Source organism: Panonychus citri, unplaced genomic scaffold (assembly GCF_014898815.1).
Source record: "Panonychus citri isolate SS breed McGregor unplaced genomic scaffold, ASM1489881v1 Contig00138, whole genome shotgun sequence".
Classification (NCBI taxonomy): domain Eukaryota; kingdom Metazoa; phylum Arthropoda; class Arachnida; order Trombidiformes; family Tetranychidae; genus Panonychus; species Panonychus citri.
In genome coordinates this window covers 2,090,857-2,108,912 of record NW_026515543.1, presented here as the reverse complement: position 1 = coordinate 2,108,912, position 18,056 = coordinate 2,090,857, and the positions used below count along the sequence as shown (strand labels likewise).

General features: G+C 31.8%; 8 protein-coding genes and 1 long non-coding RNA gene across 12 annotated transcripts in view; 3 read left to right on the top strand and 6 right to left on the bottom strand.

The window, feature by feature from the left end:
* Nucleotides 1-332: 332 nt before the first annotated feature.
* Nucleotides 333-1,911, top strand: LOC128393397 (leptin receptor gene-related protein-like). Its single transcript, XM_053353578.1, has 4 exons — nt 333-454; nt 575-649; nt 932-1,127; nt 1,500-1,911. The coding sequence occupies exons 2-4, from the start codon at nt 609-611 to the stop codon at nt 1,611-1,613; spliced, it is 351 nt and encodes a 116-aa protein (XP_053209553.1). The 5' UTR covers nt 333-454; nt 575-608; the 3' UTR covers nt 1,614-1,911.
* LOC128393376 (protein phosphatase 1 regulatory subunit 12A-like) lies at nt 1,548-4,991 on the bottom strand. Of its 2 annotated transcripts, XM_053353554.1 has the most exons (4): nt 4,831-4,991; nt 3,897-4,445; nt 3,298-3,663; nt 1,548-3,145 (listed from the first exon to the last, which is right to left on the bottom strand). In XM_053353554.1, exons 2-4 carry the CDS (start codon nt 4,402-4,404, stop codon nt 2,271-2,273), a joined length of 1,749 nt encoding a protein of 582 aa, XP_053209529.1. In that variant the 5' UTR covers nt 4,405-4,445; nt 4,831-4,991; the 3' UTR covers nt 1,548-2,270. The 2 variants fall into 2 exon arrangements, with proteins under 2 accessions (XP_053209529.1, XP_053209528.1); XM_053353553.1 differs by having other exon boundaries at nt 3,897-4,944.
* LOC128393381 (uncharacterized) lies at nt 4,511-6,995 on the bottom strand. 2 transcript variants are annotated; one of them, XM_053353560.1, is made up of 6 exons: nt 6,616-6,995; nt 6,492-6,551; nt 6,282-6,433; nt 5,908-6,220; nt 5,632-5,855; nt 4,511-5,553 (listed from the first exon to the last, which is right to left on the bottom strand). In XM_053353560.1, exons 1-6 carry the CDS (start codon nt 6,698-6,700, stop codon nt 5,185-5,187), a joined length of 1,203 nt encoding a protein of 400 aa, XP_053209535.1. In that variant the 5' UTR covers nt 6,701-6,995; the 3' UTR covers nt 4,511-5,184. The 2 variants fall into 2 exon arrangements, with proteins under 2 accessions (XP_053209535.1, XP_053209536.1); XM_053353561.1 differs by lacking the exon at nt 6,282-6,433.
* LOC128393383 (threonine aspartase 1-like) lies at nt 6,563-8,593 on the bottom strand. 2 transcript variants are annotated; one of them, XM_053353563.1, is made up of 4 exons: nt 8,337-8,593; nt 7,852-8,262; nt 7,330-7,695; nt 6,563-7,218 (listed from the first exon to the last, which is right to left on the bottom strand). In XM_053353563.1, the coding sequence occupies exons 1-4, from the start codon at nt 8,374-8,376 to the stop codon at nt 6,998-7,000; spliced, it is 1,038 nt and encodes a 345-aa protein (XP_053209538.1). In that variant the 5' UTR covers nt 8,377-8,593; the 3' UTR covers nt 6,563-6,997. The 2 variants fall into 2 exon arrangements, with proteins under 2 accessions (XP_053209538.1, XP_053209539.1); XM_053353564.1 differs by having other exon boundaries at nt 8,358-8,593.
* Nucleotides 8,594-8,699: 106 nt separating this feature from the next.
* LOC128393390 (surfeit locus protein 1-like) lies at nt 8,700-9,958 on the top strand. The gene is made up of 4 exons (XM_053353570.1): nt 8,700-8,947; nt 9,013-9,134; nt 9,209-9,515; nt 9,610-9,958. Exons 1-4 carry the CDS (start codon nt 8,795-8,797, stop codon nt 9,880-9,882), a joined length of 855 nt encoding a protein of 284 aa, XP_053209545.1. The 5' UTR covers nt 8,700-8,794; the 3' UTR covers nt 9,883-9,958.
* On the bottom strand, nt 9,942-10,874 carry LOC128393401 (uncharacterized). The gene is made up of 2 exons (XR_008326125.1): nt 10,718-10,874; nt 9,942-10,618 (listed from the first exon to the last, which is right to left on the bottom strand). It is a non-coding gene; the product is annotated as an uncharacterized LOC128393401 (long non-coding RNA).
* A 237-nt stretch (nt 10,875-11,111) lies between these two features.
* On the top strand, nt 11,112-13,186 carry LOC128393379 (GPI transamidase component PIG-T-like). The gene is made up of 4 exons (XM_053353557.1): nt 11,112-11,344; nt 11,435-11,612; nt 11,701-12,022; nt 12,105-13,186. The coding sequence occupies exons 1-4, from the start codon at nt 11,281-11,283 to the stop codon at nt 13,119-13,121; spliced, it is 1,581 nt and encodes a 526-aa protein (XP_053209532.1). The 5' UTR covers nt 11,112-11,280; the 3' UTR covers nt 13,122-13,186.
* Nucleotides 13,187-13,279: 93 nt separating this feature from the next.
* The window catches only part of LOC128393395 (60S ribosomal protein L14-like), a 46,723-nt gene continuing 41,946 nt past the window's right edge, over nt 13,280-18,056 (bottom strand). The window contains exons 2-4 of the mRNA XM_053353576.1: nt 14,085-14,185; nt 13,668-13,967; nt 13,280-13,444 (exon numbers count right to left, since the gene is read on the bottom strand). Coding sequence (XP_053209551.1) covers nt 13,313-13,444; nt 13,668-13,967; nt 14,085-14,087 — 435 coding nt within the window. The 5' untranslated portion in view covers nt 14,088-14,185 and the 3' untranslated portion in view covers nt 13,280-13,312. The remainder of the gene's footprint in view (nt 13,445-13,667; nt 13,968-14,084; nt 14,186-18,056) is intronic.
* On the bottom strand, nt 15,316-17,713 carry LOC128393388 (elongation of very long chain fatty acids protein AAEL008004-like). The gene has a single exon (XM_053353568.1). It carries the CDS (start codon nt 16,909-16,911, stop codon nt 16,045-16,047), a length of 867 nt encoding a protein of 288 aa, XP_053209543.1. The 5' UTR covers nt 16,912-17,713; the 3' UTR covers nt 15,316-16,044.

The window sequence follows — 18,056 nt, the reverse complement described above, 5'->3', positions numbered from 1 at the left end:
ATTTAATGTTTAATTCTTTGGGTGCCATCAACATCATCTCTTAATTTATCAATCGGTTTCCTTTAGACTTTTATTGTCTCTCTCTTTTCCTTTCTTTCTCTGTCTGTGTGTTTTTTTTTCTCTCACTCTTTCTTTTTTCTTTCTATTCTCATATTTTTTTCTCTCTCACATTTGATAATTACATCTAAAACAATGGCTGGTGTCAAAGGTTAGTATTTATGTCAACTTATTAACCTTTAATGACAATCTACTTGTACTACTGGTTGACTTTTCTAATTGTCTCTTTTTGTCTCTTTCTTGTTGATCTCCTCCCTTTTTTATACTCTCTTTTTTCTCTCTCTCTCTCAAACAATCGCTTCATCACTGTGTTTTATTAATTACTTGATATGGTTCTGATAAAATCACCATGATTATCCTTCGATGCTCTCACTGTTCTCACTCTGGAAATAATAGCGTGAGTAGCTCACTATTCTGAGAGAATCTGATATCTTCTCTTTGTTTTCCTTTTGGTAAAATTCTAATTGTATATTTGTCTCTTTTTCTTTTCTTTTTCCATCTTAATCATGAAATTTAGCCTAATTGTACTTGCATTTTCGGGTTCAATTGGTATGACTCTTGTTATACTTGGATGTGCTCTTCCAAATTATGCGTAAGTTTAATTCAATTTGTTGCGCCTACAACAATTTGTCCCGATTTCCGTGATTTCCGCTAAGAAACACAACCCATTTTCCAACATTTAGTAACCGACTTTTTCTTGGTCACCACAAGTAAAGGTTTGACATTAATCTCCAAGGGAATTATCATTCTTACTGACAAAGAATCAGTTACAATGAGTTAATTGTTGGCATAGAGATTAACCCCCTTACCCCTCTCTTACTAATCACCACCAGAAACATGATATTAATTTGATTCTCTTTCTTGATTCACACAGTAATTGGTGGCCATTCTTTGTCGTATTATTTTATCTTCTCTCACCTTTACCCACGATGCTTGCCAGAAGATATCAAGATGATATGGGCTCAAGTAATTACTGTAAAGAAATGGCACTTTTCATAACATCAGGAATTGTCATATCAGCATTTGGATTACCTTTGGTTCTGGCTCATGCTCCAGCCACAGGGCCTGTGGTAAGTTAATCTCTAGTAACAATTAATCAAAATCAATCACCGAAAAGTAAAACAAAATTGATTACTTTATAAACAGTAGTCAAGTTTTTACTTTCAACTGATGATAATAACAATTTAACTCTATCAACATCAGCTGTTTCTAATCTTTCAGTGAGACACATTAACAAATTATTATTATTAAGCTTAATTATATTGATTTGGAGTTTTCATTTTTACCTTATTACCTTTGATTGACTTTTCGATTGACAAGTAAACATTGAAAACAAAGTAAATTCATTAATCTCCATCCATGTGATTCAATATTAATTTTTTTTTCTCTCTCTTGTTTATATCATTTTCTTTTTCTCTCTTTTCCTGTGTTTATACAAACAGATCCAATGGGGAGCCTGCATTTTGACTTTATTTGGAAATATTGTCGTATTTCTAACTATTTTAGGTTTTTTTATTGCTTTCGATAATGATGATGAAGGATACAGTGTATGGTAACGGATAAGAGAAGATGTTTCCTACTTTAATCATCAACATGTGTATAACATATATAAGATTTCGTTCCATTGATTGTAAAATCTGAATTGGTCAGATAAACAACAATCAACATAATTTCTCAGCATCTTTACTTTTCTCTCTCTCTCTCTCAAATAATGTATCATGCAAAAATCTTTCTTCGTCTTGTTCACTTATCTTTTCATACACAAACACACAAACAGAACAAACAACACACATTTAATTAATTAATTATAATTAAAAATAACTAGAATTGGTCATTCAAGACTGAGTCATCATATTCCTCCTTTGTTTTTTTTTGTTTTCTTGTTGTCACAAATAATCACTTAGTTTTTTTTACAACCTTTACACAATCTTTTGGCCTTCTCTCTCTTTCTATCCGAAACAGTCCAACAATTAATTGTTTTAGTAAAAATCTGATTTAAAGAGTTTCTTTTTTGTTCACATTAATGCTTGGTGATCAACCGGGTTTTTTGTTTCTGGATGGATGAAGTTGTAGATTTAAATTGTTGTGTGATTGTGTGTATGGTTTATATGTGTGTTGTGTTGATGTGATGGTGTTTGTGTGTATGAGTGGATGGATGTTGGATCGAGATGTTGTTGATTTGTTTGAGGGGAAGGGAAAATTTGTTTCGTTTTTCACTTAGACAATTTGCTGATTACTCGAATCAAAGCTCCATTCTCGTCTTTAAGCCTCTTATTGTCACTCTTGAAGGTTTCCAATTGTTTAATTTCTTCTTCAAGCTCACTGAGCTTCCGTTGGAGTGAACGTTTTTCTTTATTCCATTCGTGTTCCTTAAGTCGAATCTCTTTTTTCAATTTTTCCATCTCTATGGTTAGACTTTCATAGAGTTGACGAAAATTTTTACTGTCACTACTACTGCTAACATTACTACTACTACTACTACTACTGTCTAATTGGTCTAAAGGGGATTGAAGAAAATCGCATTTTGATGATTGGGAAGGTGATGTTGGTGTTGTTGATGTTGGAGGTAAGGGTGCAGGAGGTAATCGACAACGGGTTGGTCGAAATTTTATCTGGTCACTTTGTTGTTTGATTAATGGATTATTATTATTATTATTGTTGACATTCCTTGTATTATGATTATTATTGTTATTATTGTTGTTGTTATTTGAGGCATTACTATTGGCCGGATTATTATAACTGGACGAATTAAGTGGTGATGGTGCAATTGATGAGATTGTTGTCGATGATAAAGTATTAATATTATCAGTGGACGATGTTATCGTTGGCGATAATAATGTTGGAGTTGTTGGTGATGTTGGAGATGGTGGTGTTGTTGTCTTTGGAGTTGAAATGGACGAATTTATTACAGCCGGTGATGCCGGTACTAATGAGGTTATCATAAATTGCTCTTTGGCTTGCTTAACATCTTCCGCTGAAACTCCTTGAGTTGATCGTCTTGTTTCTCGAACTCGCTTGGCATGAGCTTTCCTTTGAGTTTCACTTTCCGTTGGAGGAGTTGGTGCAGAAGGCGGTGAAGGAGGCACAACTAATTTAATTAAAAGGAAGCATATAAAGAAAATATAATTAGATGAGACAGTGAGAGAGAGAGAGAGAGAGAGAAAACAATTAGAATGATAAAAAGAGAGAGAATTGTCAGATTCCATTGTAATAGAAGAAGAGATAAATAATCCAACGAACCTTTGGATTGGGATACCATTTGAGACTTCATTTGCTCTCTGAGTTTTTGCTCCTCGGCAAGTTTATGACGTTTCTCTTCAAGAAGTTGAAGAATCAATTCGTGTATCGTTAGGTCTTGTAATCGTTGACCTGAGCTTGTTTTAGCATTAACATCAGCTCCATGTAAAATAAGTAATTGTACAGCACCAGGTTTTTGCCAGTAACAGGCAGCAGCCAGTGGAGTCCAACCTTCATGATCTCTCGCATCAATATCTAATTGACTACGAAGGGTACGATTGTTAAGAAGAGTACCCAGAACGTCAATGTAACCTTTAGCTGCGGCCACATGAAGTATTGTTGCTCCTGACTTAGGATGAGGTTTATCATCTGTTAAAAGGATAAAGAGAGAGAGAGAGAGAGATATTAGTAAAACGAAAGGAAAACATAAACAACTAGAAAAGGAGGTGAAGAAAAATATAAAATTAAAATAAAGTAAAAGTAAAGGGTATATACTGGCTGTTTGGAATAAATTTGAAGATGAAAATGGATAAGATAAGAAATGTTAACATAGATATTTATCTATGTAATATAAATACATAGATATATTTATTTATACGTACCAACAACTTGAGTTTTAAGCCAATTATTGACATCACTTAACATACAGATATGTTCTTGGTGTCTTAAACTATCCGCATCAGTAACACCTAATTCTAGTAATTTTTTCTCTATCGTCTCTTTAATGACAAGACTATCGGTAATGTCACAAGCTAATTCACCATCGTTATTAATTATCCTTGGGTCAGCACCTTTTTCCAATAATAAACTAGCAATGGATTCATTACCACAAGAGGCTGTTGCATGTAATGGTGTCCAACCCTCATGATCACAACAATCAATATCAGCTCCATGGTCTAATAAGAAACGAACCATTTTTATATTATCATCAATACAGGCTTGATGAAGAGCAGTTAAACCATCCACATTGGTACAATTAATGTTAACCATATTCTGTGATAAAAGTCGTTCACATTCATTAAGATCATTACAAGCACAAGCAGCAAGAAAGGTTGTTGGATGGCTAAATTTGATCTTTGGTTTCCCATTGACACCGCGATTATCACCCATGGCCAATTAAAACTAATTACACTTGATAATCGATGGTAACACTTGATAATGATGATGATGATGATGATTATGGTGATGAAGGAGGAGGAGGGGAAGGGGAAGGGTATTATTATTAACAATATTATTAATACACTTGACTTTTCAGCCTTTTTTTAGGCAGAAGAGCAAAGGGAAGGAAATTAAGAAGAGAAGAGAAAAAAAAAGAAACTGAAAAATGGTAAATGGTTTTAAGATGTTGTTGTACAATTTACATTTAGCAATCAAAATTTACATTTCTCTCATCTTGCACAGATAACTAACATCATCATGTACTCATCATACTCATCATCTTCATCTTCATCATCACACTCATACTCATCATCATCTTTGTGTTTTGATCTCGACTCTCTCTCTCTCTCAATGGTTTTTTTTACTCTCTTTTCTTACTTGAGTTTCGTTCACCACCACACACAATATATATAAATATATATATAAATCAGTGTTCACCCAATATGTTGGAACTGTAGAGTGGAAAAACTAAAAAAAAACTCAGAGTAAAACCCAAAATTAGACAGATGATAAAGAAAGAAGAAGACTAAGAATCTTCAATTTGTCTTTCTTTTTTTTCATCCTCTTTTTTTAACATTTTCGCAAATAGACCAACAGGTGTCACTCTCATAGAAGAGAAAACAAATTGAGAATTTAACGAAAAGCGGGAAATTCAAAGTTACTTTTAAATTTCTTTTCAATATGAATAATGAAAATTATTTTCCAATTAGAAAAGAAAATATTTTACTAATTTTATTGATCAATTAAGTATGGAAGTTGAGAGATATGCTTGAAAAAATGAGTTCTCATAAAATCTGGTCCAATGTCAATTAGATTTAAATTGTTTGGATCGAAATCAAAATGTTTATTTTGTCCAAATAAAAAACTTATTGATCTTTTGGTTAGCAAATTAAATGAATCAATAAATTGTTTAGATGAACTGGTAATCAATGGAGAATCTCTCATATCAAGAAGAACTAAATTAGGTAATAGTTGAACAATTAAAGGAACGTGAAGATCGGCTAGTTGATTGTTTCCTCGAATGGCCAAATGTTCAATGTTTCGATACTTGGTCAATATTAAATTAAATAAATTCCAATTCCAATTAAGTGAATAACTTTTCTGGAGATTAGAAAATGATTAGAATTGAGAATTTTTAAGAGAAAAAAAAATCGTCATTATGATTAGTTGAATTCTTACTACAGCAAATTCAAAGACGAAATCTTTTATCGATAAGTTTTCGATCTGATCGTTGATCTCAATTAGTCCACTTCGAGTATAAAATAGATAAACACTTCGCAATTTAGGACAATTATCAATTAAATTAAATGCAACGTAATTCTTATCATCCCAATAAGTGTGAATCAAGGTAATCAAATTAGGAAATCCGATTCGTACACTTTTAAAGTGTTTCAAATGATCAACTAGGAGCAAAATTAATCATTAGATTTGATAAATTGATCAAGAAAAACTTACAATTAACAAAACTTATGTAAAGTGATTCCAAGTTGATTAGGTTACTAATATTTTCCCAAAATATTGAATGATAACCAAATAGTCTGAGCTGTTTAAGTTTAGGTCCATTTACCGGGTCGATATTGGTCAGTTCGAGTCGGCAAGTGACCAGCATTTCGATGTTAGGACAGAATTTAGAAAAATTCGACTCGTAATAAAAAGGTTCAATTAGTCCCTTGATTGTTTTCGAAGTTGACAAAAATTTCGAGAATTCGGAAAAAACAATCGATTTGGAAAAGTTTTCATCGATAATCATTGATTGAAGATCAATAATCTAACAAATAATATTAACATTGTCGATTAGAAATTGATTATAATTAGTGATTAAGTCTTACTCGAAGCTTTGGTAAAAAATAACTTCCTAAATATTGGAGTAAATTTTTTCTCTCTGAGTGATTAATATAAATATAAATTGAATTCCAATAAATTTCGGTTGATGATTGATTCTCGAGAATTGGTAAACATTGATAATCGTAAGTATTAATAACTAAATAGTAAATGTTGTTAGTTGAATAATTTAATCTTGAAGCCAATTAAAAACTTACTTGTTGCATATTTAACTCTTGATAATCTTGATTTAACCAATTCCTCCCAATGGATACAAACTGTTGATTAGTAAGAAATTAAATTGTCTCGATTTTAATTTATATTAATTATTATGATACTCACCATTGAAACAATTAACTAAATCTTCAAAATCAAACAAATGGTTGAAAATATGAATAAGACAATCATCATTTAGAGTAGAAATCATTTTCGATAATAACTAAATTATTAGGAGAAATTAAAATTGTTTACAATTAGAGGATTCTAAGAGAGTGATAATCACTTTAAAGACTGTTAATCAAATGGATTGATTGTTGAACATTTTGAAACAATTAAAGTTTATATGTGTGTTTCCTTTAAATGGCTACACTGAGAAATTGATCAATCGAATCGGTAAAACAAATATGAAAATAGTTAACATACAAAATTCAATAACAAACGAAAACTTTTAAAAACTTGAATCAGAAAAACAATTGATCACCAAATTATTTTTCCTTTCATCGGGTTACAATATGATTGATTGAATTGTTGGACTTGATTTGATTTGCCCTGGATACTTAGAGAAGACAAATTTTGGCGATTGAAGAGATTCCTTAGCATAAGCTAATACCATAGTTGGAGTATTATGAGCCCAATATAATTCATCACAATTTCGTTCATCATCATGGATCACAGCAATTACTCCAGCTGATTTGCTTGTTGTCACATTTGCAAGGAATGGTGAGTCTGGAATATGGAAAATAGAAACAGAAAAAGATTAACTTTAGATGAAGAAATGAGTAAATAAACTATTGTAATTATCGTCCATTATACTTATACAATATATATATAATTTACCAGTAAATTTAGAGATAAACATGTCATTAAATGATTCAACTGATTGTTCAGTGTTCGATAAAAAGTAAGATGCACATTCTCTGGCAAATAAAGTCTTGACCAGATATTCACCGCTTCCAGAGGTACTGATTCCGACTGATTCTTGAGCCCAACAACCGGCGCCATAAGAAGCCGCTTGACCCATTCTACCAGGTACCTTGAAAAGTATTCCGCCACTTGAAACTCCAGCGGCAATATGACCTTTCCTGTCGACCGCAACAGCACCAACAGTATCAAATCGACGAGATTTAATTGAATTGTCAGGTTCACTTGAGTCTTGTCGGTCAATTTTTCTCCTTAATTTATTGTATGTGGATTCAGCTTGTTCTGTGGCATAAAGGTTAATGTATGAAGATGAGATGAAATAATATTCACTTATGAGTCTATGAGATGATTAGTGAAAGAAATAATTAGTTTTTAACAGTAAACAGACACCAAATAATTAAATGAAAATGAGAAGGAAAAAATTTCGTTTTCTCAAACCTGTAACTAGATTTGCCATTGGTAATCCTCGATCAACAGCCCAACGTTTAGCAGGTTCACCGACTAAAATATTTGGAGCAATTAGACCGTAAGGATTAACAATTAACTGTTCTTTAAGTAACAATTGGCTTATTTTAATTGGATTTTTAATTCCTGGTACAGCACCAACACCAGCCCACAAGAGACTATGACCATCCATTAAACTAGCATCACATTCAATGTTTCCATCTCGACATAAATTGGATCCATACCCTGAATTAGTTGATGGATCATCTTCCATAACCATGATTGCTTGAGTAACAGCATCAATAGCAGATAAATTGTCTTTAATTGCCTTTAATCCAGCTTCACATGATGATTTACAAATCTTTTCATGAATCTCTCGTTTGGATTCATAATGAACTCCAGCACCTAAATAATAGCAACAAAAGAAAACAATTAAAAAATTAACGATACAATTACAAACCATTTAGAGTCTAAATTACCATAAAATCTAATTAATTTACCTGCATGAACAGCAATCATAATAATTGATCACCTTAAATTCAATTGCACCAAGAAACATGAGAATGACAATTAACCAAAGTGAGAGAATCAAATTTTTCCAAACAAAAGGGAAACAATTGAGATAACAATTAATTTCCAAAAACACACAATCGTTGAGTTGATAGTTTCTCAGTTAAAATTAAATAATTTAAAGAGAAATTACCTCAACAATTAAAGAAAACAATTAAACAGAATGAGATTCTGTTGGAGAGGAAAAAACAACAACTCATCTTGAAGAAAGAGAAAAAGAAAGAGAATCAAATTTTTCTCTTTCTTTTTTTCCAATGTTTTGATTGGTCACATGTTTTTGTTTTTCTCTTGTTGTTGTTTTGAGTTTTCGCATTTCTAATTTTCAATCTAATTGTTGATTTAATTTTATTCTAAAAATTGGATTGAAATGTTTTTTCGATTATTTCGATTGGCCCATTTTTCTGGTTTAAGTTCATCTAAACGAGGACTCACTGGAAGGTCACAATATTTTCTTAAAGATGGACCTAAAGCAATTAGGCCTCGGGATAAGCCTGTTGTCTTTGGTGATTATTTATTGTTTGTAAGTTTTGTTTTTCCAATTAAATTGGCTGATTATCGGATTAATTTGAATTTATATTATCACAGGCGATTCCAGCGACTACCTTTTGTCTTGGTGCTTGGCAAGTCAAGAGATATATGTGGAAACAGGACTTGAAATCTCAACTGAAAAGTCAATTATCCAAGGAACCAGTACCATTGCCTGAAGAGTAAGTGAGATTGTTGATTGTTGTTATTAATTGTTGTTAATTTACATGTGTATTTGACATTTCTTTCTTGATAGTTTACGTGCTGTTGATGATATGGAATATCAAAGAGTAATATTAACTGGTCATTTTGACCATTCCAAGGAACAATTTATTGGCCCTAGAGTTTTCCTAAAAGAATCGGCTATTGCAGTTCCTAGTATGCTCTCTGGAAATATCAATGGTTTCCATGTAGTTACACCATTTAAATTAGCTAATAGAGATTATAGTGTGTTAATTAATCGAGGTTGGGTACCGAAGGATAGACTTGACCCTAGTAGAAGATTAGAAGGTCAAATAGAAGATGAAGTAACGATCACTGGAATTGTTAGAAAGTCAGAAATAGTAAGTAATAAACAAAGAATTACTATTATTATCTGTTAATCAATGGAATCGAAATTATTTTGTTTTTCTTTTTTCTTTTTTCTTTCAAAATTAGACGGACAATTATTCTGGATCAAAGGAAGCAAATGGTATCTGGCTACGTCGGAATATCGATCACATAGCCCAAGAATGTAATTCTGCTCCCGTTATGATTGACTCTGATTTAGAAAGCTCAGTTCGTGGTGGACCAATTGGTGGACAAACACGAGTTGAATTAGTTGACAATCACATGTCATACATAATCACTTGGTACACATTGACAGTGATATTATGTTACCTTTGTTTAAAGCGAATCTACGTTAAAAAGAATCCAATTCAAGTATCATAGGCAATCAACTATGGTTTGTGTGTGTACAATCAAATTGTAATTAAATCTCGACAAGACAATTTAGCTTATAAAACAAGATGAAGTTTATTCGGGTCAATAAGGTTAAAGTGAAGGACATCAATGGTCAGTTGAAAGGTTTATGAGTATAAAAGTTGATGAGATTGAAAGATATTTAAATTATAGCGAGAAAACAAAAAATAAGAAATCAAATTAATCAACCAACCAATTTTCGATGAAATTTCTTACATATTAAAGGTATTTTCTTTTTGTGTTGATTCACTTTTTTCACTTTAATTCTAATTCTCTTCTCAATCTTTTTCGTTAATTTAACAGGATCAACGATGAACTTTGGTCGCTCGTAGATGGTCATAAGTAGCTCTTCTTCAGCTTGAGATTGAATATATTTCGTCTTTTTCTTATTCTTTTTTGAAATCTTAGCAAACTTCGTTCTCTTCTTTCCGTTGCCATGTTTGAAGTCGTCATGATGGATTCCCTTAATCTCTTGGCCGCTCTGATTCGGGTTATATGAATTCGGTTGGTGGGTCTCAGGAAAATGTTGATATGGGTAATATTGTGACTCAGGGTAAGATTGTGATAAGAAACCAGGATCAGAAATATACGGATTAGGGTTAGACTGGAGTCCATAGTGTCCATTGTAATTGTAATCACTTGGATCGTAAAGTGAACAGTCAACAAGAGTTAAAATCACGGCGACGAGAAGGATTAATTCACGAATCTATTTAAAGAGCAAAAGAAAACACAAGAATAAATTTACAATTTAAATGAGAAAATATATGACAATCACAATCGAAATAATCAACAAATGAAAACTCACCATCACTTAGATGAAAAATGTAATGAGAATCAATTGTTTCCTATTGATATCAAACATTAACTTTGATTGTTTGAAGTAAACTGATCAATCAAATCACTTGACCGATCCTTTTATTCATCGACCAGTTTTCCCTAATCTATTTAAAAACGTTCATTTTACATAAAAAGTTTAATAGGTTCTCTGTTTTTCCTAATTAAATAGATTATCGTTAAATGGGTTGTGAACATTTTCCTGTTAATCCGATAATCTAATTGAAAGAATTAAAATTGGAATTTCAAAAAACGCGCTTTTCTTTTTTTTCCTTTTTTCTCTCAACCAAAACATTCGGTTGATCAACAATCTGATGTGTTGATACTTTTGTTTAAAAATCTTTTTAATTGATTAGTTGATTTAATTTAATTTAGAATTAAATTAATATTTTCTTCATCATTTGCATCTTTAATTATGCATAGAATTAGTTTTGTATTTTCTTTTTAATTCTTCTTCCTTGTTGTCATCTTGTTGATGTTCCATTGAAAGATGATTACAGTGAATCTCTGATTATCAGGCCACTTGCCGATGGAATGATTTATAATCATTTCCAATTTAAAACTATTCTTAATCAAGACATTGAATTGCTTCATTTAGGTGAGTTGACATTGTTGAGAAGTGGATTTGTTTCTCTCTTGTTGATTGGCTGATTGTTTTGTTTTGTTTTCTGTTTTCTGTTTTCTTTAGAAAATCATTTTGATCGATTCCCTTTGGCGATTGGTAATTTTATCACTAAAAATTTAATTAAGGAACTTTCATTCAGTCTTGCTCGTGGTCGCTGGAAACTGGATCAATGGGGTTATCCTTTAAGATATCAGCCCAATGGTGCCGAGCTTTGGGTTACTCTACAACAATTTAATCCAAAGTGAGTTTTTTTGTTGTTGTTGTCTCAATTGGATAAATTTTATTTGGAATCAATTTGATTTGATTATTTTTTTCATGTTTCTTTTTAGTCCTTGGAAATCATGGAAAGATATTACCAGTACATTATCTGGACTTTTTTGTGCTTCTCTCAATTTCATCGATAAAGCAGCTACAACTAAACCGAAATTTTCTCTCAATCCTGAAGGAATTTTCATCAATGACACTTTCCAACCAGAAAACATATTCTATGCAAGTCTAGCCCATGAAGCCGTTTGCACGGAAAATTTAACACCATGGAAAAAGCTTTTACCATGTTTCTCAAAGGCCGGATTAGCATCTCTTCTGAATGCTGTTCAAATTTTCAATTCTAATTATTTTTCACTTTCACTTGATATCAAATCAATTTGCCGGGTAAGTCTTTTTACCTGGAATTTAATCATCACAAATCGCTAATCTTTCAATGTTTTGCTTTTCTCCACTCACTTTCTCATAGACTCCAAGTTGTGATTCAACATCAATCCAATTAACCCAATCAGTTATGGTTGTTTTCAACCCACCAGCCATGTTTGAAGGTAAACAACGTTGGTCAATTGTTAAATTTTTCGGTACCTCATTAAAGAAAGAGTGTCCAGTTGCATCTTCAAGTAAAATCTACATTGAAACAACTAATAATGAAACATCAAATCCTCACATGTTGTCACCCGAACCCGAGACAAACATTGATGCTCATTATGGTGACGAGAAACGTAAATTTGCAGTTTATGATGTTAAAAAACTTCTAGATCACAATCGAAGTCAAAATATCTCTAAATTTAACATCTACAGTATGTACCAGAAAGAGCACATTTACAAAACAATTGTACCACCTTATATAACTGCTCATCGGTACATCACTGGTTATGGTGTTTTCCAGGGTGGAATCACTTGTAGGATATCAAATAGACTTTCGCAAGCTCAAAATGTCACCTATTTAGATGTGATTCCTTGGTACCTTAGAATTTATCTTCACACATTAACGATAACATCTGATGGTAAATCAATTGAACCAATTAAACTCTATCATGTACCGGGTAAGGATAGAGCTCAACCTCATCATCTTGAAATTATTTTATCACTTCCACCACAATCGATGACAACAATTAGTTATCATTTTGAAAGAGCTTTTCTTAAATGGACTGAATTTCCTCCTGATGCTAATCATGGTGTTTATGTTGGAGCTGCAACTTTATCATTCCAACCTCCTAATTTCCAGAATCTCACAATTCATCCGGATGAGACAAAAGTTAATGAAAATCCGATGATAATTAAGATTAAAACTGAAAGTCTTCTGGTTTCCTTACCAACTCCAGATTTCTCGATGCCTTATAATGTTATCTGTTTGGTGAGTACAGTGGTCACTTTAGCTTTTAGTCCGATTCATAATTTGACCACTAAAAGAGCTCGAATTGCAACAATCACGGAACCTCAAGGATTTGCAAGTCGAATATTTAAATTTTTCAAGAGAAAATAAACAAAATGTAATGATAGTAGAAAAAAATCTTGTAATAAATTCAACTAACGTTTTCTCAAAACAGATTTGAAGAACTGTTTTTGTTTGGTTGTGGAAATTGTTGAGCTGAACAGTTTCCTATTAGCTCGACAATTAAAACAGAACATAGACAAAAATGATTAGGTATAGATTTGGATTTCAAAATTTATTGTCTATTTTGCTGCTTTCTTTTCAGCATTTTTAGCGAGGGTAGTTAATCTAGCTGTTTGCATTTTCACAAGTCTATTTATCCTTTGCTTGGTTTTGTAGAGTTTGAATCGATCGAAATCACCCATCTTGGCTTTCTGTGGATATCAAAGAGAGAATAAGGAAAAATGACAATTAGTTTAAAACGAATAAATGACAAATTACAAATGGATGAGTAAAGTTCAAGTCAGATTAATCAAAGGGTATCGTCACTGTTAATCGGACGGCCCTATCCTATCAAGTACGGGAAGGTTCATCATTTAAAAGATTAAGAAAATGTTACCAATTAAGGTTCGATAAAAAGAAATGAGAATAACAAACCTTTTTCTTGTTGACCAAAGTCATTCCAGTTTTAGATTTAGCAAATTGTTCAACAATATCACTTTTCTCCCATCTTTCAGCCAATGCTTTTTCACCAATAGTTGGATGAATATCTTTCATCAAAAATTTGGTCAACTTCATCATCTTAAAACTCATTGGTTGTCGTTTAACACCAGTTGTTGGTCCAGAGACTAAAGCTCTGTTTTGATCGATGATATCAATAATGGTACATAATTTATTGCCAAATCTACCACCGGAGATTAAAGCAATTCGGCCTCTTTGAACAAAAGCTTTACGACCCTAGAAAGAAAATGTAACAAGAAAAAAAAATTAACACCAACACATTAAAACACATGAAGATAAAACTCATCTCTAAAAAAAAGGTCAATCGAATTAGAAACAAAACAATTAACTTACCATCTCAAGTTCTGTGAAAACCAATCCAATTAAATTAACTAATAAAAAGAATTAATTTAAATTACAATTAACACACTAAAGAAAAAATTTCTTCAATCAAATCAACAAACTAAATGTTCTTAAAGGAAACGGAAAAGGGAAACAGCCTTTCGGTTACCAGGGTAACTAAGTTTTCTTTTCAAAAAAGTGCGGGAAATACAAATTACGAAGAAATAAATTGTTATCACAATTAACTGATTATCTTTACGAGTGAAAAATTAGAAAACATTGAAATGAAGTTTAATTCAGTGTAATCAATCATTTAACCATTTCCTGGAAGATGAATGGAAAGTATTTACTATATAAAAGTTAGATTCTTAAAGTAAAAAAATGTATCTCAACAATCAACTAATTGAAAGCGGTAAATGTTAATTGTGATGATTAAGATTAAATTGAAGTGGATTAATTGGTTGGTCAAATTTTCTTTCAATACTTGCTGACCAAAAGAGTGGGAGAAATGATAATAAAAAAAAAGGATAATGATTTAAGGTGAAATTAACTTGATAACCTTGCGAGCGTGCAAACTAATCAACTAAATTGTGTTACAGTTAATCAAGTAATCATCATCATTAACAACAATAATCAAAACGAAACAATTAACTCGTTTACCGTTCACCTGATCTCAATCACTATCCAACAATTACCTTAATCATAACTGATATAAAAAAAAGGACAAACAATTTAAGATACAACTGATTAGCAACAATTAACAATTGAAATGATATCAATTCATTAATCATGACCACTAATGGACTTAAACAATTAATTTAATGTTCAATATGATAAGAAAACAAAATACTAACTATTAGAATCAACAATTTACTAAATATTGTTTAACAATTAAATGTCAGAAATAAACAAATTAACTCATAAAAAGTGATTAATTGTCAACAATTAAGTGTAAATAAACAGGCAAAAAAAAATAACATCAAATCAATTGTTTTAACATTTATTAATTTAAGGCACATTTTAACAATTGATGACGAGTAAACAATTAACTAATTGTTTCGCTTAATTGCTCTGACAATTTAAAATAACAGTAATGATGAAAATGAATATGAAATTTATAAGCAAATGAAACCCAGAAATAAATTATCATGTAAACAATTAAACCCGTTGATTGTTGATCAGTTTTCTGGTTGAAAAAAAAAATTTCCATTGATTAAAAAATAAGAAGTACTAATTGTGATCGTTGATTGTTGTCAATTTGATTTTAATGCTCATTATAAAGTTTCAAGCAATTAAGTAAAAACTGTTTTAACGTGAAAATGATTTTCAATTGTGATGATGATGATGATGATCTTATATAAATTGAAGACAATTAATTAATATGATTACGACGACGGCGATGATGATGATGATAAAATGGCGATTGCGATGATGATGGCGATGTTTATGAGCAGATTGATTGGTCACTAATGTCCATTCATATATTTATAACATGAGAAGTGGGGGAAGAGGAGAAAAGTAAAATAGTTCTAATAAAGAAAAAAAAAAGTTCGATGATGATTAAAACATTTCGATTGATTAACAAAATTTAGCAAAACAATAATCAGATAAATAAATAAATAGACTTATAAAGTTTGTATATTTGTCTGTCAAAGGGAAGGAAAAATTAACAAATCAGATTGTCTTGTCAGGATAATTAACTTAATCTACAATTAACCTGATATATCAAAAGGTTGTTGTTGTTGTTGTTTTGATCAATATAACGGTAAAAATAAAAGTTTTGTTTTATGAATGAATTGTTGATGTTTGAATAAAGAGATTTCCATGTTAATCCATAATCATTTAAATGTCCATTTATTGTTTAATTCCTTAATCTGGTTTGATGGATTGATGATTAATCCTAATTGATTTTGTTTCTCTTAAACTCACTCACTCTCTCGCTCTTTTTGTTTGTTATTAATTTTCGGACGATTTAATTAACTTTAGATGCTACTTTTTTAGATGAACTAATTGGTCGAGTTGCTTTGGTGGAAGTTGATGTTTGAACCTTTGGCGTGTAAGACTGTTTGTAGAAATCGCCGAACAGGAAAAGGAAAAGGATTCCATGGGCAGCTTGAAGAGAGATGAGGAACTTGGAACAGGTACAAGTTTGATCGGCGAACATGTAAAGTGAGTGGACAGTCGCGAAGCAGAATTGTACTAACTGTAATTGAGTGATATACTTTTTCCACCACAAATAGGGTTTCATGTGGGGACCAAGAGCGGAGAGAGCATAATATGAGTACATAACTGTGTGAACGAAAGCATTGATCAATGGGATGAAACCGTTATTGGTGTAAGAGGAAAACTTGAAGAAAATGTAGCACCAGAAAGGCATCATTGTGTGGTGGAAAACATGGAGCGGGGAAATGTGGGTATACTTTTTCCGAAGAACAAAATAAACAGTGTCAAGAAAATCGATAAACTTTGAGATATAATAAGTATAACCAAGATAGAATAGAACTCGATCTTGAGTTGCCGAACTTGAAGGGTCAAAAGGTCGACATTCTAATGTATCCAAGCCCCAATTGGTTCCCCACATTCCCACCAAGAAACCGATTCCATTCAAAAGTACAAGGAAAGTATTATGGGCTAACATGATTCCTCGCAGTTCGTAGGGTGGACGGTCTTTCATCATTCGTGGACCCATAACCTTAACAAAGTAAAGGTAGATAAGGGTCAATGCGATTACGTGCCAAGGTCCACCCTTTAAAAGGGGCAAATGACTAATACGATGGTCACCATAGATTTCCCAAAAATCGTGGCACCAATACTTGATCATTCCAAAAACGGCTTCCATTTTTAATTTTTGTTACAATTTACGAAGAAAAAAACAAAACAAATTTGATGATAAAGATGAATTGATGAGGTTGATGTTAGAAAATTCCGTTATAATGATTCCGTGATTAATTGATTGTGTTAATTGTTGATTAGGTCTGATGAAGATTTAACTTGCTACTTTCCTTTTTTTCTGTTCAATATTCAAGTGATTGAGTTTACAGTTGGTTGACATTCAATTTACTAATTATGATGATTATCAAGGTGAGATATTGATGAGGTAAATAAGATGTATGAATATCAATAATTGAGAAAACAAGATGATGATAATGATGAAGATAAAAATTTGTTAACGATCAATTAAATCACCTAAAAGTATTAGAGCGAATCAAAGATATTATCGAGTTTGTCGAGTTTTAATTTCTCTCTTATCGAGGTTAGATCAGTTTAAAAGAAAATCTAATGATGATTATCGACGATGATGATGATGATAATTGTCGATAACTGATGATCAGAATCCTTGATAGAACAATTAACGAATGGGAAAACACTTTTTTCTCTCTTCGACAAAAGAGAATAATTAACAATTCCAATCTTTCAAAGTTTACGATTAAATCACTAATCCCAATGGGCGAAGGATTTGATGTTAGATATTAGTTCCTAGTGTATTGTAGATGATCAAGTTGATTGTTTTGTGATCACAACTAATTTGCTTACTACAGAGAGCAAATTATCACAGATGAAGAAAAACAAAACAATCAAACGAAAACGTTGATTGTTGTAAACACTTTGATTAGATTCAAATCGTTGAATGAGATTGCAAATGATGCTTTTAGATTTTCAGAAAAGTCACTTCGAAATACTCACTTACCTGTTTCTTACTTTCTCTCTCTCTCTCTCTCTCTCTCTCTCTCTCTCTCTCTCATTATATCGCAAGGATGATTAGAGTCTGAAATCCAGTTTCCATCTCCTCCTTTCTCCAGGTAAGTTTAGTGCTCACTAATCTGTCCTCCTTTTATCTTCTCTTTCTTTTCCCTTCCCCTTTTCTCTTAATTATCATTTCGACTCTTTTTCTTTTTCTTCAAATTCCAAATACAATTTCATTCTTACCTGAATTTTTACCTCTTTCCCCTTTTGTCTTCTCTTTCTTTTCTCTCTCTCTCTCTC

Coding starts and splice junctions, on each gene's coding strand:
- LOC128393397 (XM_053353578.1), top strand. CDS start 609: ATGACTCTTGTTATACTTGGATGTGCTCTTCCAAATTATGC. Junction 650..931: donor TGTGCTCTTCCAAATTATGC/GTAAGTTTAATT, acceptor TGATTCACACAG/TAATTGGTGGCCATTCTTTG. Junction 1,128..1,499: donor CTCCAGCCACAGGGCCTGTG/GTAAGTTAATCT, acceptor TTATACAAACAG/ATCCAATGGGGAGCCTGCAT.
- LOC128393376 (XM_053353554.1), bottom strand. CDS start 4,404: ATGGGTGATAATCGCGGTGTCAATGGGAAACCAAAGATCAAATTTAGC. Junction 3,664..3,896: donor GCTTAAAACTCAAGTTGTTG/GTACGTATAAAT, acceptor TCCTTTTAACAG/ATGATAAACCTCATCCTAAG. Junction 3,146..3,297: donor AATGGTATCCCAATCCAAAG/GTTCGTTGGATT, acceptor TAATTAAATTAG/TTGTGCCTCCTTCACCGCCT.
- LOC128393381 (XM_053353560.1), bottom strand. CDS start 6,700: ATGATTTCTACTCTAAATGATGATTGTCTTATTCATATTTTCAACCAT. Junction 6,552..6,615: donor TTTAGTTAATTGTTTCAATG/GTGAGTATCATA, acceptor ACTAATCAACAG/TTTGTATCCATTGGGAGGAA. Junction 6,221..6,281: donor ATTTTTTACCAAAGCTTCGA/GTAAGACTTAAT, acceptor ATTATTTGTTAG/ATTATTGATCTTCAATCAAT.
- LOC128393383 (XM_053353563.1), bottom strand. CDS start 8,376: ATGATTGCTGTTCATGCAGGTAAATTAATTAGATTTTATG. Junction 8,263..8,336: donor TAAATTAATTAGATTTTATG/GTAATTTAGACT, acceptor GCTATTATTTAG/GTGCTGGAGTTCATTATGAA. Junction 7,696..7,851: donor AATGGCAAATCTAGTTACAG/GTTTGAGAAAAC, acceptor TTTATGCCACAG/AACAAGCTGAATCCACATAC.
- LOC128393390 (XM_053353570.1), top strand. CDS start 8,795: ATGTTTTTTCGATTATTTCGATTGGCCCATTTTTCTGGTTTAAGTTCA. Junction 9,135..9,208: donor CCAGTACCATTGCCTGAAGA/GTAAGTGAGATT, acceptor CTTTCTTGATAG/TTTACGTGCTGTTGATGATA. Junction 9,516..9,609: donor TTGTTAGAAAGTCAGAAATA/GTAAGTAATAAA, acceptor TTTCAAAATTAG/ACGGACAATTATTCTGGATC.
- LOC128393379 (XM_053353557.1), top strand. CDS start 11,281: ATGATTTATAATCATTTCCAATTTAAAACTATTCTTAATCAAGACATT. Junction 11,345..11,434: donor CATTGAATTGCTTCATTTAG/GTGAGTTGACAT, acceptor TGTTTTCTTTAG/AAAATCATTTTGATCGATTC. Junction 11,613..11,700: donor CTACAACAATTTAATCCAAA/GTGAGTTTTTTT, acceptor GTTTCTTTTTAG/TCCTTGGAAATCATGGAAAG.
- LOC128393388 (XM_053353568.1), bottom strand. CDS start 16,911: ATGGAAGCCGTTTTTGGAATGATCAAGTATTGGTGCCACGATTTTTGG.